Source organism: Leucoraja erinacea, chromosome 5, assembly GCF_028641065.1.
Source record: "Leucoraja erinacea ecotype New England chromosome 5, Leri_hhj_1, whole genome shotgun sequence".
Classification (NCBI taxonomy): domain Eukaryota; kingdom Metazoa; phylum Chordata; class Chondrichthyes; order Rajiformes; family Rajidae; genus Leucoraja; species Leucoraja erinaceus.
This window is the reverse complement of record NC_073381.1, coordinates 84,791,922-84,811,010: the sequence shown is the minus strand read 5'-3', so window position 1 is coordinate 84,811,010 and position 19,089 is coordinate 84,791,922. Positions and strand designations below refer to the sequence as shown.

The following is a 19,089-nucleotide window of genomic DNA, read 5'->3' as shown; positions in this document are numbered from 1 at the left end:
TTCAGTGTATGGCTGGATTGTACTCCTGGTACAGTACGAGTTGACTGGTATCATGGAAAGATAGTTTTTCACTGTTACTTGATAATATCTGATAATAATAATAATAATAATAATAATAATAATAATAATAATAAATTAATAGCAGCACCAATGATAGGAGTGCGGGCATTGGACATTCTGAATGGGAAAGACTTGTGGTCCATATTGGCACCAATGGCATAGGTTGGAAGAGAGGTGAGGACCTGCAAAGAGCATTTAGTGAGTCAGAAAGGTTAAAAAATAGGACTTCTAGATCTATAATCTCAGTATTATTTTCCATACCACAAGCTAGTGAAGCAAGAAATGGTAAAATTGTGTGTTTAAATAATGGCTAATGAACTGGTGCAGGAGGTATGGCTTTGGGTATATGGATCAGTAGGCACGCTTCCAGGGAAAGAGGGTTCTCCTGTACAATAGAGACAGGCTGCACCTGTACAGTAGAGATGGACTGCATCTGAACTCAAGAATAACCAATACCCTGGCGGGAAAATGTATGAGCATTGCTTTGGGAGCTTATGTTCTTTCAACTTTCCTTCAATTTAAAGCTATGTCCTCTATTTGATAATTCCACCTGGGAAAAACCTGGGAATTCTGACTGCCTATCCTATATTTTGAGATGCAAAGGTTTTATACATCTTCCCTGCTCCACAGGAACAATCCAAGTTTGTCCAATCTTTCCTTTGTAGCTAATACCGTCTAATCCAGGCAGAATGTTGGTATCTTTCTACTGCACCCTCTCCAAAAACTTTACTTCCTTCTTCTAATAGGGTGACCAGAACTATACACATCCAAATGTGGCCTAAATAAAACTGCAACATGGCTTCCTGACTTTTACACTCATTGCCATGACCGATGAAGGCAAGCATATTGACTTATTTTGCACACTATTGTTTGTGTTGCTATTTCAGGGAGCTATGGACTTGTACTACAAGATCCCTCTGCTAATCATTCCTGTTAAGGGTCCTGTCATGAGCAGTATATTTTCCCCTTTCATTTGACCTCCCGAAGAATAATACCTCACACTTGCCCAGTTTTGGCCACCTCGCTCAGAGCCCCCCTCCGCCGTATGTGTGCCAAGGATATTTCCTGTCGACGAAATATGACAGGGATATTAATGATTTTACAAAATTCTCCATTCTCTCTGCTGCCCCCGCTGGCAGCAGGGGGAGGGACTATAAAACCAGGAAGTGGTGTGCCTCAATCAGTCTCTACAAGTGGTGTGCCTCAATCAGTCTCTGCAAGTGGTGTGCCTCAATCAGTCTCTGCAAGTGGTGTGCCTCAATCAGAGCTTTGAATGACACTGACAAATGTCTACAGCACTGTGAGTACCCTTAATTTGGTTTAAAAATGAAAATATGGTTAGAGGTAAAATAAACACTGCCTGCAAATAGTTGTTTGGGTTTGGGTTGAAGTAAAAAGGCACTCTCTCTCTCCATCCTCCCCTCCTCTCCTCCCGTCCTCTCCCCCCTCTCCCCTCTCCCCCCCCCTCTCCCCCCCTCCCTCCCCCCCCCCTCTCCTCCTCTCCCCCCTCCCACTCCTCCTCTCTCCTCCTCTCCCCCTCCTCCTCTCCTCTCCCTCCCCTCTCTCCTCCCCTCCCTCTCCTCCTCCTCCTCTCCCCCCCCCCTCTCCTCCCTCTCCTCCTCTCCCTCCTCCTCCTCCTCCTCTCCTCCCCCTCTCCCTCCTCTCCCCCCCTCCTCCCCCTCCTCCTCCTCTCCTCCCCCCCTCTCCTCCTCTCCCCCCCCCCTCTCCTCCTCTCCCTCCCCCCCCTCTCCTCTCCCCCCCCTCCCTCCCCCTCTCCTCCCCCCCCTCTCCTCCTCTCCCCCCCTCTCCTCCCTCTCTCCCCCCCTCTCCTCCTCTCCCCTCTCCACCTCTCCCCTCCCGTCCTCTCTCCTCCCCTCCTCTCCCATCTCTCACCTCTCCTCCCCCCTTCCTCTCCCCCCCCCCCCCCCTCCCATCCCACCCTCCACCCCCCCCCCCCCCCCTCCCCCCCCCCTCCCCCCCCCCCCCCCCCCCCCCCCCCCCCCCCCCCCCCCCCCCCCCCCCCCCCCCCCCCCCCCCCCCCCTCCCCTCCTCCCCCTCCCCCCCCCCCCTCCCTCCCCCCCTCCCTCCCCCCCCCCCCCCCCTCACCTCCTTCCCCCCCCCTCCTCCTCCTCCCCCCCACCCCTCCCCCCCCCCCCCCCCCCTCTCCCCCCCCCCCCTCCTCCTCCCCCCCCCCCTCCTCCTCTCCCCCCCCCCCTCCTCCTCTCCCCCCCCTCCTCCTCCTCTCCCCCCCCCCTGGCCCTTGCAGTGTGCAGTTGGGAGGGAAGGTTGCAGTCAATCCTCTGCTGATCGGACGATTCGCTGCAGCCTCCAGGTGTCATGCTTGGTGGCTGAGCCAAACCAGACCATGATGGAGAAGGTGAGAACAATCTCTACGATGGCCGTGTAGAATTGGACCATCATTGCCTGTGGCAGAATGTGCTTCCTCAGCTGCCGCAGGAAGTACATCCTCTGTTGTGCCTTTTTGACTGTGGAGTTGATGGTAGGTCTTAAGGTCCTTGGAGATGATAGTTCCCATGAACTTAAAAGACTCCACAGATGTGACTGTGGTGTTGTTGATGGTGAGTGGGGTGAGGGGAGGGGGAGCACTCCTAAAGTCTACAATCAATTCCACTGTCTTAAGAGCATTGTTGCTACAGCACCAGGACACCAGCTGTGACACTTCCTGTCTGTTTGGCAGATTCCTCCCCATCCTGGATCAGTCCAATCAGGGTTGTGTTGTCCGCAAACTTGAGAAGCTTGACAGGGGTGTCTGGAGGTGCAGTCGTTCGTGTAGAGAGTGAAGAGGAGAGAGTACGCAGCCTTGCGGTGCTCCTATGCTGAGCGTTTGCGGGTCCAAGATGTGCTTTCCCAGCCTCACATGCTGCTTTCTGTCTGTCAGGAAGTGGTGATCCACTGACAGAGGGGTTCAGGCACAGTCAACTCGGAAAGTTTGGAGTGTAGTAGCTCTGGCACAATGATGTTGAATGCAGAGCTAAAATCAACAATCAGGATCCTCGCATAGGTCCCCTGGCAAACTTACAAACCAACCCATGAACATTTATACCAAAGTTTATCACAACAGCAAAGGTCCCAGTCCCAGCAACCCCTGAGGAACACCACTGGTCAGACATTTAGCCTGAATGACAACTTTCCACCATGTCAAATCCTTTTCATCTCCTCAAAATACTCAAACCAAGCTTGCAAGACATGACCTGCCACAGACAAAGTCATACTGTCAGTCCCTAATTATCCCGTTCTTTTCCAAATACATGCAAATCCAATTCCTAAGAATCGCTTGAAGGGCCGAATGGCCTACTCCCGCACCTATTTTCTATGTTTTTATGTTTCCATGATCACAGCTAGCTCTAAGAAAAATAGGCTTCTAATAGAAGGTAATTTCAACTTGTCATGTCAGCTAGATCTGACATTGTGCGAAAGGCTCAGGTGGGACAGAATTTGTTGAATGTGTCCAGGAACGTTTTCTAAAACAACATGTAGATGGCCCCACAAGAGAGTTATATAGCATGGAAACCGGCTCTTTGCCCCACCTTGCCCATGCCGATCAAGTTGCTATACTGGACTAGTCCCATTTATTTGCGTTTGGCCCATGCCCTCTAAACCGTTCCTATACAAATCATGTGTCCAAATGCCTTTTAAAAGTGATAATCATATCTGCTTCTATAGATCCTCTTGCAGCTAATTCCAAATATGGAGTAACCTCAAAAGAATACTTGAGGACATGTCCAATCTTCTCAGACACTTAAGAAAGCAAATACACTTATGTGCTTTCTTGATCACGCATCAGTATGAAGAGACCAGGTTAGATTTGTAGTGATTTTGATTACTAGGAACTTGAAGCTGTCGACCATCTCTGTAGCAGCTCCATTAAGAGTAAAGGGTTGTTTTTATCCAATCACTTCCTCGGGTCTACAACCAACTCTTTAATCTTGCTAACATTAAAGACTCGGTTGTCCTGACACCATGATACAAAAATTCCTGATCTCTTTCCTGTACTTCATCTCATAGAATAATACAACCCAGGGACAGCCCTTCAGCCCATAATGTCTGTGCCTAACGATACCAAGACCATTCTCTTATCTGCCTGCACATGATCCATATCTCTCCATTCCCTGCATATTCATGTGCCTATCCAAAAGTTGCTTGAATGCCACTATCATGTCTGCCTCCATCACCATGCCTTGCAATGAGTTCCAGGCACCCACCACCATCTGTATAAAAAATATTGCTCCGCACATCTCTTTTAAACTCTGCCCCTCTTACCTTAAACGTATGCCCTTCAGTATTTGATATTTCCAGCCGAGAAGAGTTTTGACTGTTTACCCTATCCACACCTCTCTATACTTCTATTAGGTTTCCCCTCAACCTTCAGCTTTCCAGAGAAAACAATCCCAGTCTATCCATCCTGTCCGTAAAGGTAATATCCTCTAACCCTGCCATCATTCCGATAAACCTTTTCTGCCAAAAAACCACATTCTTCCTGTATTGGGTGACCGGACTTCCTGCAATACTCCAAATGCCACCTAACCGAAGCCATATTGTTGCATTATGACTTCCTGACTCGTATACTCAATGCCTACCATATGCCTTATTTGTCACTCTATCTACTTGTATTGCCATTTTCAGCGAGTTATGGACTTGGACCCCTAGATCCCTCTGTACATTGATCCCTCGGTAAGGATCTTGCCATGAACTGTGTATTTTCTCCTTGCATTTAACCTCCCAAAGTAACAACTCACACTTGCTAGGAGTAAACTCCATCTGCCATATCTCTGCTCATTTCTTTAGCTGATCTAAATCCCACTGTGTACTTTAACAGCCTTCCTCACAGTCTACGACTTCAGCAATCTTGGTGTCATCTGGAAACTTACTAACCAACCCATCCACATTTGCATCCAATTATAAATACCACAAATGGCAGAGGTCCCAGCACAGAGCCTGAAGAACTCCACTGAACACACACCTCCAGTCTGAATATTGTCCTTCTACCACAACCCTTTGTCTTCTATCAGTAAACCATTTATAAATTCAAGTTACTGTTAATCCTTTGTATGTTGATCTTTTCAATCAGCCAGGCTTTAGAATCTTCAAGCACAACAGGGAGGAAAGGTCTAATTGCAATATTACATAGCAATGGGAATGCACTGTGCAAGACCAACCCAGCTGATTGAAAATTAATTGTGATCCTAAAATTTTTGGTAGAATCAGTTTACACAAACCCACTACCGTGACAAAGCATGGTTGAATTTTTTTTCCCACAATGTTGCTAAGAAATCTGATTGGCTTGTGCTGTTTTTTTCTGTACTACACAAATGTAAATATGTTTTCTACAGAGCAAAGAACAACTGCCGTCATTACACTACTACAAAAGATAGAATGTCTGTGCCAGGATGAGTGCTTGTTCATCATACATTTTTATAGCATCAGACACACATACAATTACATCAATCATGTAAATGGTATTTTTGTCGGTATATTCTGGATGACTCTTAATGAAGTTGTTTCATTATTCTTTATTTATGCAAAGTGATCCAAGGACTGTTGTTCGACTGTTCAACCAGTATCTGCAGCTTTGTTCAAACAATCTTTATATTTCTGACTGTTGAATCAATTGCCCCCACTTTTCGTACTTTTATGTGTATTTTAATACATGAAATAATGACCGACTCAATCATAAACTTATGACAAATATGCATAGTGCCATGTTATGTCCCTGTCTCATAAACTGGCTAGGTCAGTTTGTAAAGTGCTTGTAACCTTAACATCATCTGTTCTGTCATCCAGATGCCATTACTGTTTTTTTAACTGTAGATTAACTATATTAGCCTACCTTTACTATATCTATCAACACACACACTCCTTTGGATAACAACACTTCCAAGCTAACCACGTTCAGCACACCTTTTGGACGTTACAAATTCCTACGCATGCCGTTCGGCGTAAACTCGGCAAGTGAAGAATTTCAGCGCACCATGGAACAACTATTTGCTGGTTACCCATGCTCAATTATTGTCGATGACATTCTCATTGCTGGACAAAATATCCAAGAACATGACGTGAACTTAAAGAGGGTTCTAGACCATGCCAAGTAAATCAACCTCGTTTAACCCCCTAAAGTGCAAATTCCAGGTGAGTGAGATGAACTACATGGGTCATGTATTCATCAATGACTTAAAGAGGGTTCTAGACCATGCCAAGTAAAGCTACAAATGCATGACTCATAACATGAGTCACTAATCTACAGTTTACCCGCCCAGCGTCTGATGTCAAGACAGACCCCGCCACACTACCTGTGGCAAAACAAACATTAGAAGCACAAGTTCGCTCACCATCTGAAATCCAGTCCAAGCTACAACAAAAGCGCGACATTCATAAAAGATGGTATGACAAAGTGAGCAGACCACTTCCACCACTAGCCAAGGGACAAGTAGTCCGTCTGCAAACAGAAAAGGGTCACGACCACCTCGGTGTAATATCTGGAACTGCTCCCAAACCACGTTCATATCTGGTCACCTACAGACCTAGAGACGTAATAGACAGCATATCCTGCCTGCGGGTGGACAAGCACCTCCTCCATTTCATCCCGACCACACAAGCATACTACCATCCCTATCCCCGGCCCGATCATAACACTGTGCAAGCCATACTTGATCCAATCACCTCACCTACGACCACGCCAACTCGAACCCCTGCCAAGGTCTCCAGTTTCGCCGCTGGCGATGCTGTGTCATTCTCCTGCTCCTGTTCTACCACCGATCTCATCTCCAGTGAAGGGAGGAAATGTAGGACTGTACCGTACACGTGCAGCTCGCACCTGCAAGCCTAACCCAAAGTACCAGGATTACGTTTGAACTGCCGTTGGTGTTATTCCCTTCAGCTTACTTATACTTACCACATGTAATCAGTGCCACATATATTTTGCATGTTGTGGTGTATTCTTAACATTTGATTATCATATCTATTTTATTATGGGTTAATTCCTTAAGATGAAGGATGTAGATTAACTATATTAGCCTACCTTTACTATATCTATCACCACACATATTATGCACGCTGCACATTCCATATAGTCCAGTCCGGATCTTTATCCCTACCCCGGACTATTGATAACGGTACTTCACCATCTCATGGTCGGACTTGATGCTGACTACGGAGACGATAGCAAGTAATGTTTCCTCCACTTGTGTTACAATAAAGCACTATGAGTTGTTACTCCTGTGTATGGGTCTCATTACACATCAGTAACATAAAAAAATATAGATCCATAGAACCAGTGAAGGCATAATTGTCTCTAATTATCAGATTGAAAATATGACTAGTTATTTTGCAGTTTATCCGTTATAGCCTAGTATGATATAAGAAACCTGCAGCTACTAGAATGTTAATGTCATACTTTTCAATGTATGGGAGACAAAAATGCTGGAGAAACTCAGCCTGTGAGGCAGCATCTATGGAGCGAAGGAATGGGTGACGTTTCGGGTCGAGACTCTTCTTCAGACTGATGGGGTGGGGGGGGCAGGAAGAAGAAAGGAAGAGACAGTGGGCTGTGGGAGAGCTGGGAAGGGGAGGGGAAGGAGGGAGAAAGCAAGGACTACCTAAATTGGAGGTCAATGTTCATACCACGGGTGTAAACTACCCAAGCGAAATATGTGGTGCTGCTCCTCCAATTTGCGGTGGGACTCACTGGCCATGGAGGAGGCCCAGGACAGAAAGGTCGGTTATGGAATGGGACGGGGAGTTGAAGTGCTGAGCCACCGGGAGATTAGGTTGGTTAATGCGGACTATGCGGAGGTGTGGGGTGAAGCGATCGCCAAGCCTGCGCTTGCTCTCACCGATGTAGAGCAGTTGACACCTAAAGCATCGGATGCAATAGATGAAGTTGAGTAGGTGCAGGTGAACTTCTGCCTCATCTGGAAAAACTGCTTGGGTCCTTGGATGGAGTCGAGGGGGGAGGTAAAGCGACAAATGTAGCATTTCCTGCGGTTGCAAGTGAAAGTACCAGCGGAGGGGGTGGTTTGGGTGGGAAGGGACGAATTGACCAGGGAGCGGTCTATGCGGAAAGTCAAAAGGGGAGGAGATGGGAAGATGTGGCCAGTGGAGGGATCCCGTTGGAGGTGGCGAAAATGTTGGAGGATTTTCTGTTGTATGTGACGGCTCGTATGGTGGAAGGTGAGGACAAGGGGGACTCTGTCCTTGTTACGAGTGGGGGGATGGGGAGTAAGAGCGGAGCTACAGGATATAGAAGATATCTTGGTAAGAGCCTTATCTATAGTCGAAGAGGGGAACCTTCATTCCCTAAAGAATGAGGATATCTCCGATGCCCTGGTTTGGAACACCTCATCCTGTGTGCAGATGCGGCGCAGACGACGGAATTGGGAGTAGGGGATAGAGTCCTTACAGGAAGCAGGGTGGGAGGAAGTGTAGTCCAGATAGCCATGGGAGTCAGTGGGTTTATAAAATACATTTTCAATGTATGGTCAGTGGGCCATGCCTTTGACTGGGAAACCTCACTCTGCAATTCGGTATCTCAAAGGTATTCTCAAAGGAGAGAGAAATGTAATATTCCAAAAATCATTTTCCAAAGTTACAATTGCATTCTCAGAAGGGAGAGAGTAATAATTAAAAAGTAAAGAACAATTAATAGCAAAATAAAAATATCAGAATTATCAGGATCCAGTAATTATTCTGAAACTGTCTCCATTTTTAGGCCTGGTTAAATAAACGTCTTCCGCGAGAAGCTGAAATTCTACAAGCCCTGTATAATAAAGCCTTTGAAGATAGTTATACCTACATGAAATTAAATCTGAACCCAGTAATGGACCTGCTGGAATGTAACTACATTAAACAGGTTAGAATTTTTTTAATACTAATGTTAGATTTGAATATGGATTACTTTTAAACACAAAAGATTTCAACATTATTTTTTTGTTCTGTCTCACTGGTATCACCTATCCAGTAGAATAAAATGAAAAAGTGGGCTATAAGCCTGTTGCAGGGTTTCAACACAAAACACGACAATTCCTTTCACCCCCAGATGCTGCTTGCTCCCTCAGATTGTTTGTCGCTTCAGATTCCAGCTTCTGCAGACTCTATCTTTCCACAGATGCTGACTGGCATGCTGAGGCAGCATTTCTTTTTTACAAGTTTTTGAATATAGATCTTGATTCACTAAAAGCAGGTCCAAGGTGGGAGATAAATCCACAGTCCCCAAATTGTTTCTGGAAAACATCTGTAAAGTCTTATGACTTCAACTCAAATGAAGTGCAGTTCACAGAATATATTGTGGATCAGAAAATATGAAAGTACAGATATCATCAACAATTGTTGTGTTGGTAAATTATTGCACAAATTAAACATTATTGAAGTACATAGCTGTCAGAACAGGCATGCGGTCGGTGGTGAGAGAATCAACAGGAAGAAATGGCTTGACTTGATCAAAATCATTCTGTCTATCTTGGATATGATTCTTCAGTACATTGTTGATGTTGCAAGGGAACACGTTCAAGGATCTGTCTGATAGAACAGAAATTTGATTTGATTTGATTTAATTTATTGTCATTGTCTTCAATTAAGAGACAACAAAATTTACTTTCCCTTACAGTCATACAAAAAATAAAATTAAAAAACCCCACAGAACACAGAAGTCCACAACACAAACATCCCCACAGCAGCACCAAAGTTCCCCAATGTGAGGAAGGAACCAAAGTCCAGTCAACCTCCTCGCTGATGTTCCCCAGTGTTCACCCGTGGTCGTGGCCTCCCGAGTACCCCATAGTCGCCGCCACGGGCGGCCCGATGTTCAGGCCCTCTCGCCGGGAACGATGGAACCCCGACGTCGAACGGGAGAACATCTTCAGCGGCCTGGACCTCTGAATCGGCCACCTTCCACCGGAGGAGTCCGCAGCTCCCGATGTCCACAGGCCGCGCTAGACAGAGATTCACGCTGGCGACCCCCGGCAAAGGGTCCCAGGACTCTGCGATGTTAAAGTCAGCGCCGCCCACATTGGGAGCTCTGCACCCACAGCTCCGCGATGTTGGAGCAGCGGCCCAACAGTCCCAATGTCCACACCGGTCCAAGCAGCAATCCCAGGTAAGGCCTCGCACGTTCTGCGATTTATCGAGTGCAGCGCCGCAGCTACTGAAGCTCTGGTCCGCTCCAATCCAGTTGGTTGGCTGCGAGGGGGGGGGCGAGGACGCAACTTGGATAATAGCCGCATCCTCGCCAGGAAGCGACTGAAGGACGGTTCCCCCCTTACCCTACCCGCTTCCCCCCAACATAAAATACATGGCACGTAGCGGCCTCATCCGACGCCTGGCAGGAACAAGTGGGGAGCTAGTCCATCAACTCTTCGCACCTCTGCCTTAGCTCTTGTGTATGCTCCAGCTGAGTACTGCTCACCCCTATGGAGTAGAAGCAGACACACTAGCCTGGTAGACACGATCTTGAACAGCACCTTGCGAACCATCACTGGGTGCCTTCAACCTACTCCAGTGGAGCAGCTCCCTATACTTGCAGGCATTCCGCCTGCAGGGATCCGAAGGCAAGCAGCAACTCTGGCATTATCTCGTCATGCCATGGACCCAGATCTCTTCCTCCATCAGGCTATCAGTAGAGAGCAGAGGCCACCCCGACTGAAGTCCCGTCACCCCTTTGCTCCACATGGAAAACAACTCCTAGCATCCATCCAGCCCACTGAGACAAAAGCACACTGGATAGCCACCAAGTGGTCACAGGAGTGGAAGGCAACCTCATCTCCATTACATAGCTACATCTTTTCATCAGATAAAAGCTGTCCATCCCCAGAGGAGCATGGGTGAAGCTCAACAGACTTGGTACTGGAGTTGGGCGTTTCAATGCCAGCATGTGGAGATGGAGACTCCACCAGAGCCCAGCCTGTGAATGTGGAGCAGAACAACAGACAGCCAACCATGTCATCTCTGAGTGCCCGCTCTACCACCCACCAAATGGAGCTCAGGGCCTGGCAGACATTGATGCAGAGACAACAACCTGGCTGCTCAACACCCGGCTTGAGATCTAACTATTCCTTTGGTTTATTTATGTTTAATTCACAAGAAGACTTTGTTTAACAATACGTGTCTCGACAGTATAAATCAAGTTTATTGGCAATAGAGAGTAAACATATACTTATCTAGGTATGCGCAGGGCCCCTTCTACAGCAGCACACTTCTGCAGTCCGAGGCACCGGTCACGATCCCAGCCCGTCGGTGAAGCCCTTCAGAGAACAAAGGACCATGCTGCAGACGCCTGCTTTATACCAAATGAAACAAGAGGCCGCCATAGCACTACTTCTAGCCAATGGCATTCCGACAGGCGCCAATAGGCCCCCAATAGTAGGGGTCCCACAGCCTTTTCTGCCCTGCCTTGTTGCCAAGCAAAGCACTATTACCTATTTGTTCATTATTGACAGACGATTTGCACGCCAGGCTCTCTCACTATAGTTGGTCTCGGTGATCTGCACAAAATCTTGGTGGAGATCACACTCTAAACCTTTGAATCACTGTGTGAAGTAGTATAAAGAACACATTTTATCTAACATGTTAAACCAAGTGTCCAGAAGGTGCTGTGGGCCATAGGAAGTACTAAAATGGGATTCATAATGTTTAACTTTTATAAACGAAAATGTCCATCATTCCTTTATAGCATTAATCCACTGCTCAATCATGCTTCAAAATTAGAATGCTGAATTTAAAGCACAACAACATGTATGCTAAAAAGCTGACAAGTATTATGTAGTTTGAGTTTAATGGTTGGATACCATTAGTTCAAAGTCACTGAGGATTGGGTTAACTTCTCTCAATGGGTTCCTGCTAGGCAACCATGTTTAATTTAGTAGACACAAAATGCTGGAGTAACGCAGGCAGCATCTCTGGAGAGAAGGAATGGGTGACGTTTCGGGTCGAGACACTTCTTCAGACTTAGTTTAGTTTAGTTTAGAGATACAACGCGGAAACAGGATCTTCATCCCACTGAGTCCGCATCGACCAGCAACTCCCACACACAAACACCATCCTACACACACGAGGGACAATTTACAGTTATATCAAGCCAATTAGCTTACAAACCTGTACATGTTTGGAGTGTGGGAGGAAACCAGAGATCCTGGAGAAAACCCTCGCAGGTCATGGGGAGAACGTACAAACTTCGTACAGACAACATCCGTAGTCAGGAACAAGCCCAGGTTTCTGGCGCTGAAAGGCATCAACTCTACCATTGCGCCACTGTGCCGCCATTTAAAAAAAAATATGAAGCAAATTTTAAGGTTGTTTAAATGTCACCAACCTATATGCATGATGTCACTGAGTCTGAGTTCCACATCACTATATTGATCTCTTGAGCTTTTGTTGGATTTTGGTGCGCATTTAAACATTTAATATTACCTATTGTGAAAGAAAACTAGTGCATGAGAGGATTTGACCAATAATGGATGATATTATCTCCTTCAGTCACTTACACTATTGGATGGATTAATGCCCTCAACTGAAGATGGAGGACTTTCTAATGAATTGCAACTTAAGCGGCTCTTTGTATTTGTACTGATGTGGAGTGTTGGTTCCTTGTTGGAGCTCGAAGACAGAATTAAACTCGAACAATTCCTCCAAGAGCACAGGAGTAAACTTGACCTGCCAGAGATTCCTGCAGATAGCAACCTTACTATGTTTGAGTTTCTTGTTAATAACACAGGTATGAACAATATAATGAATTTTAGCTGGTGAACCTGTCTAACCAGCCTACTTTCAACATTTACAGATGTAGCTTGAGTGGCAGATAACAAATCAGTTTGCAGGGTACGGCATTTAGCCTTTGCAACGTATCTCCTCGAAAACCAGACACAAAAACGCGGAGATGTTTACAATTTCGGTAGGGATTTATCTTATGAGTTCAGAAATCCACTCCTTGATTTCCCCAGATTTTGAATAAAATTGATTAGAAAACTCACTTTAAAAATATATATATTCGCCGCTTGAGCTGCTGACGTCACAATGCCCTCATTCCCACCATTCGAGGCCCACCTGCCTCCAGGCCCCCCCCCCCCCCCCCCCCCCCCCCCCTGCTGTGGACTAAAGCCCCGCGCACAGCCCAAGTACGCTCGCGCCACGCGTCCCGCAGCTGGACTCCCCCCCGCCCCCCCACTCCAACCCCCCCCCCGTTCTCAAAATGCTCAGGTCACCGGAGGTCACAGCAGGTTACAGCCGGTCACCGGAGACCACCGGCTTGCTTCTAAATCCACTCCGTATCCCCCCCCTGATGGTAGAACGTAGCGGCTCCAGTTATTGTCGCACAGGGCACACAATGAGAAGGTGGCCCTGGCGGCCATTTCTCCCTCTGGAACCCTGCAATTCCTCCATTGATCGCAGGGACATGGGGAATCGTCACGCGAGAGCTGCCGAGGCTCTCCACGCCGCCCAAGGTCGAGAGAGCTGCTGACGCTTGCTGCCCGTTCACAGTAAGCCCCGTCCGAGCTGCCCGCTCACCAAGTTCAGGTCCGCCCTCTCCCCCCCTCCCCCCCTCTCTCCCTCCCCCTCTTCCTCCCCCCCACTCCCTCTCCCTCTGTCTTGCCCCTCTCTCTGTCTCTGCCCCTTCTCTCTCTGCCCTCACTCTCTACCTCCCCTCCCTCTCTAGAAGCACCTGCAAGTTGGGAGCTATGCATCAGTAGATAGGGCCGGGGTAAAAGGACCAAATTAATAAAATTAATATAATATCAAGGGGGTAGTTAGCGTGTGCGCGGCGGGGGAGGGGGGGCGAGTTAGTGTGTGTGATGCCGCATGCTGCCCCCCCTCCCCGCAACCGCACGTTGGGGGAACAGACCCAACGGGTCTGCACTTGGTCTAGTATTAACTTAAATTTGTCTGCTTCATTAGTAATTAATCAATTAGTCCTTGAGGAACACAGGAAATAGGTGAGAAGGGTGGATCGAGGCAAAAGCTTTTGAAGCATTGCTTATGAGCCATTTGGAGCAGGAACGTTTGATTCAAGCTCTATGAGCGTCCATTAAATAAATCGGCAACTTCTCAATCTAATTCTCAATGTGTTCTACCAATTCTATTGACCTCTCCTTCCGAACATTATTTTTTATATTGCCCATCATCTTCTACCCAAGTGCAATCTTCTAGGCCCCCACCATCTTCTCTCTTGTCTCTCTCAATAACCTAGAATAGCTAGCATCAGGCCCTTGGGAATCGTGCACCCTAAAGGGCATGTCCCACTTAGGCTATTTTTTAGGCGACTACAGGCGACTAGGCTGTCGCCACATGGTCGCCGGGATGTCACCTGTATGGTCGTGAGTAGTCTCCTCAGTTACTCAAAGAGTCATAGTGTCTTTCTGGTTGCCGCTGAATTTTCAATGTGCAAACATTTTCGGCGACAATGGGTTTGACACCAATGAGCGTAGCTTGACTTCTCCTGATGTAGGTGCTGTCGTAGGTTGTCGCCAGGTGACGTAGGTTGTCGCCGGTGCTAACTTCAGCAAATTCCATTGGTGACTACCTACGTCAACCGGCGACAGGTACCGGCGACTGAATTGTCTTCAGTTGTCGCCGACAGGGTCGTAGCTTGTTGTAGTTTGTCCCGGGTGGACGTAGGTTGACTTCGGTTGTCAGAGGTTGTCGCCTGTGTGGTCGTAGGTTGGCGTAGGTGTGGTCGTAGGTGGACGTCTAATGGGTCGCTGGTTGTTGGTAGCTTGTCGTAGCTTGACATCGACTAGGTGGTAGGTTGTTGTAGCTTGTCGTAGACATTGTCGTAGGGGGGTCCAGTCGGCGTTTTTTTCGGCGACCTGCTTACGACTATGACAGTCATCAGCAGTCGCCTTAAAAATCGCCTGCATGGGACAGGCCCATTACACTCTTTGAGAGGCCCTACACCACCTCCATTTTTTATTTCAAACTGCACTATCGTATTAGTACAACCCAACTGACCTTATTCATATCCTTCCCTTTAGTGAAGATCAATATAAGTACTCATTCAGTACCTTGCCTACATCCTCTCACTCCAAGCATAATTTATCATAATAGAGATAGAGGTTAAAGAGAAGTTTTATTGTTTTATTGATTCAGAAATATACCACAGCATGAGCCTGAGATGACATTACTGATGTTTTTTTCATGAAGCTGTGTGGGTGGAATGTAGAAATAAAATGGGGATGATCACTATTGGGAGTGTACTATTGCATCCCATATAGTCAATAGGAATTGGAAGAATAAATATGCAGGAAGATTGCAGGCAGCTGCAAGACTAATAGGGTTGTAATAATAAGGGATTTTAACTTTCCCAATATAGGCTGGGATTGCCACACTGACTTTGATGGTATTGGACAGAAACTTGCTAACGTTGATTGGGATTGGTTGTTTGCGCACAAAGGGATGTCTGGAAAGTGGGATGCTTTTATAAATGTGATTAAAAGAAGGTCCTCAATGAGTGACCCCTTTCTGCTTTCCATGTAGACCACTACCCCAACTACTCTTTGGTTCAATTCATCCCTTCCCACCCAAACTCTTCCCTCCACAAGTAGTTTATTATTTTTAGTTTAGAGATACAGCGCAGAAACAGGCCCTTCGGCCCACCGAGTCTGCACCAACCAGCAATCCCCGCACATTAACACTATCCTACTACTAGGGACAATTTACACATACACCATGCCAATTAACCTACATAACTGTACGTCTTTAGAGTGTGGGTGGAAACCGAAGATCTCGGAGAAAACCCACACAGTCACGGGGAGAACGTACAACACCATATAGACAGCACCCATAGCCGGGATCAAACCCGGGTCTCAGGCGCTGTAAGGCAGCAACCGCTGCACCACCGTGCCGCCAGGTCTTTCCCATGGAATCGTAGAAGACGTTACACCTGTCCCTAAGCCTCCTTTCTCACCTCCAACCAGAGACCACAGCAGCCCCTCCAGGAGAGACAAAGATTCACATGCACCTCCTCTAACCTTATTTACTGGATTCAGTGCAGTCTGTCCAATTTTAGACACTCAGTTTCATACAGCTCATTCAAATCTTCCTCACTCTCCCTCCCCTAACCCACTCTCTTTGGCCTTCTCTATTTGAAATAATACAAACCCGGCCTATTCAGTGCCTCCTCACAGCAGGAAAACCTCCAAATCCATCCTCTGGTTTGGCAACTGCACACAATTCATGGCCATAATAATGTTTTATATATAAATAAAGACACAAAGTGCTGGAGTAACTCTGTGGGTCCTGCAGACTCCAGAGAACATGGATAAGGTGACATTTCAGGTCAGGACCCTTCTGACTGTTTGTGCTCTGGGGGGGGGGGGGGAGGGGACATGTGGGAAAAGCTGGAAGAGTTGTTGGGCAGGACAAAGTCTGATAAGTTATCAAGTGTTCAAGAAGGAACTGCAGATGCTGGAAGATCGAAGGTACACAAAATTGCAGGAGAAACTCAGCGGGTGCAGCAGCATCTATGGAGCGAAGGAAATAGGCGACGTTTCGGGCCGAAACCCTTCTTCAGACTGATGGGGGGTGGGGGGGGAGAGAAGGAAGGAAAAGGGGAGGAGGAGGAGCCCAAGGGCGGGCGGATAGGAGGGTGGGAGGAGACAGCTAGAGGGTTAAGGAAGGGGAGGAGACAGCAAGGGCTAGCAAAATTGGGAGAATTCAATGTTAATGCCATCCGGACGCAAGGTCCCCAGGCGGAATATGAGGTGCTGTTCCTCCAATTTCCGCTGTTGCTCACTCTGGCAATGGAGGAGACCCAGGACAGAGAGGTCGGATTGGGAATGGGAGGGGGAGTTGAAGTGCTGAGCCACCGGGAGGTCAGGTTGGTTATTGCAGACTGAGCGGAGGTGTTCGGCGAAACGATCGACTGGGCGGAGGTGTTCGGTGAAACGATCGCGACTGAGCGGAGGTGTTCGGCGAAATGATCGGACTGAGCGGAGGTGTTCGGCGAAACGATCGCGACTGAGCGGAGGTGTTCGACGAAACGATCGGACTGAGCGGAGGTGTGATAAGTTATAGTGGATTTGAGTAAGAGGGTTTTTGATAGGTAGATGGTTGAACAAAGGCTAGAGATGAAAAGACAAAAGGTGTGAGATTTGGATAGAAATGCAAATTGTGAAGCCAGAGAAAGGAATATAGGTGAAATTGGAGGGGAAGGGGAGAAATGGGTGTGTCTCCAGGTGGGGAGGGGGAGAAAGGGGGGGGGGAGAAAACGTGGGGGGATTTGTTACCTAAAATTGGAGAATTTAATGTTCATCCCTCTGGGTTGTAAGCTTCTGAGCAGAATATGTGCTGTTCGTCCAGTTTGTGTGTGGTCTCACTCTAGCAATGGAGGGGGCCCAGGACAGAAAGGTCAGTATGGGAAGGGGAGTTAATATGCTTAGCAACTGAGAGATCTAGTAGACCTTGGGAACCGAGCGCAAGTGTTCTGCAATATGGTCGCCTGAGTCTACACTTGGTCTCACTGATGTAATAGAGACCACATCTGGAACACTGGATGCAGTAGATGGGGTTAGAAGAGGTACATGTCTATGTCTCAACAGTAAGGATTGCTGGGGTCCCTAGATGGATATGAGGGAAGAAGTGTCGGTGCAGGTGTTGCATCTCCATCAGTTGCAGGGTAAAGTATTTAAGAAAATGTGGATTGGCTGGGAAGAGATGAGTGAACCAGGAGTTGCAGCGGGTGCGGTCTCTACGGAAGAGGGGAGGGCTGGGAAGATGTGACTGGTGGTGGGGTCTTGTTGAAGAATGATGTGTTAGATGCGGAGGTGAGTGTGGTGAAAGGTGAGGTCCAGCAGAACCCTATCCTTGTTCCATCTAGGGGGTGTGCGAGTAAGAGCAGAACTACAGGACACAGATGAGACATGGGTGTGGGGTCTATCTATGACAACAGGGGAGAAACCATGTTTAGTAAAGAACAAGGACATCTCAGATGATCTAGAATGGAAAGCTTCATTTTTAAAATTCTCTAAAGGGCCTCTCCCACTTGCTGATTTTTTCGACGAGTGCCAACATCATTGACTGATGTATCAGGTCACCGAAAAATTTGCAGCGTGACGCGCGGTGCTTTTTCAAGTGTTGCAACATTTTTTTGTCGCCATTGGATTTTGACATGTTCAAAATCTTTTGGCAACACTGATATGACGCCGGCAATCGCTGAAAAAATTACCAAGAGTGACAGGCCCTTAAATTTCTTTCAGGCCTTCTCATTTCTTAATAGCTTTGAAAAGCTATTTTTTTCGTTATTCTACCCTTTGGCATCCATGTCTCATTGGACTTGTTGGTCATTTTTCACCATTTCAGGAACACGATGGCCCTGAGATCTCCTTTTGAATTACTCCAATTGGCTGCATGTAAACTTGACTGCAAGTAGAGTTTCCCAGGAGATTTTTGGCAGGTCATATAACATTAAAATTGTTCTCCCTCCAATTCAGCATGTTAATTTCCAATCTATTATAAGAAATTTTAAATTTGTGGTCACTATCTCCAACAGTGTCATCACATATTCAACTACATACCTAATTAATAAAGCTGGTACCACTTCTGTGTAGGACTATCCATGTAATGACTCAAAGCTGTCCTGGATGGACTTTAAAAATTCCCTCCTCCGCCCACTTGTTTTTTATGCGAAGGTTAATATTGGGGGTGTTGAAATCTCCTATTGCTACTGCCCTATTATTTTTTACACTTAAGTGAATTACTTTCATATCTGCCTTCTGTCTTCCACTGTTAGGATGGCTCGTATAACTTGTATCAACCTCAGCAGAGTGATTATCCTTATTTGTTTAAACCCATATCCCCATGTACCACTTTATACCATGAAATATTAAGCTGCCTGCCCATCTTTCAATCACATCTATAATAGCAACAATTTATTCCCACCTGTTATTTAAATCCCTTGATTCATCTGCCTTACTTGTCAGAGCGCTTTCACTAAAATAAATGCAATCCAGTTTTGCATTCTAATGCCTAATTCTGTGTCTAATAATATCTATTTCTGCTCGCTGGCTACAAGCTTTCTTCCCATTTGGC

At 46.9% G+C, this 19,089-nt stretch overlaps 1 protein-coding gene across 1 annotated transcript in view; it reads left to right on the top strand.

Moving 5' to 3' along the window:
• The window catches only part of LOC129697508 (dynein axonemal heavy chain 8-like), a 641,267-nt gene that overhangs the window by 445,417 nt on the left and 176,761 nt on the right, over nt 1-19,089 (top strand). The window contains 2 exon segments of the mRNA XM_055636144.1: nt 8,786-8,926; nt 12,544-12,781. Of these exon segments, the coding sequence (XP_055492119.1) occupies nt 8,786-8,926; nt 12,544-12,781 (379 nt within the window).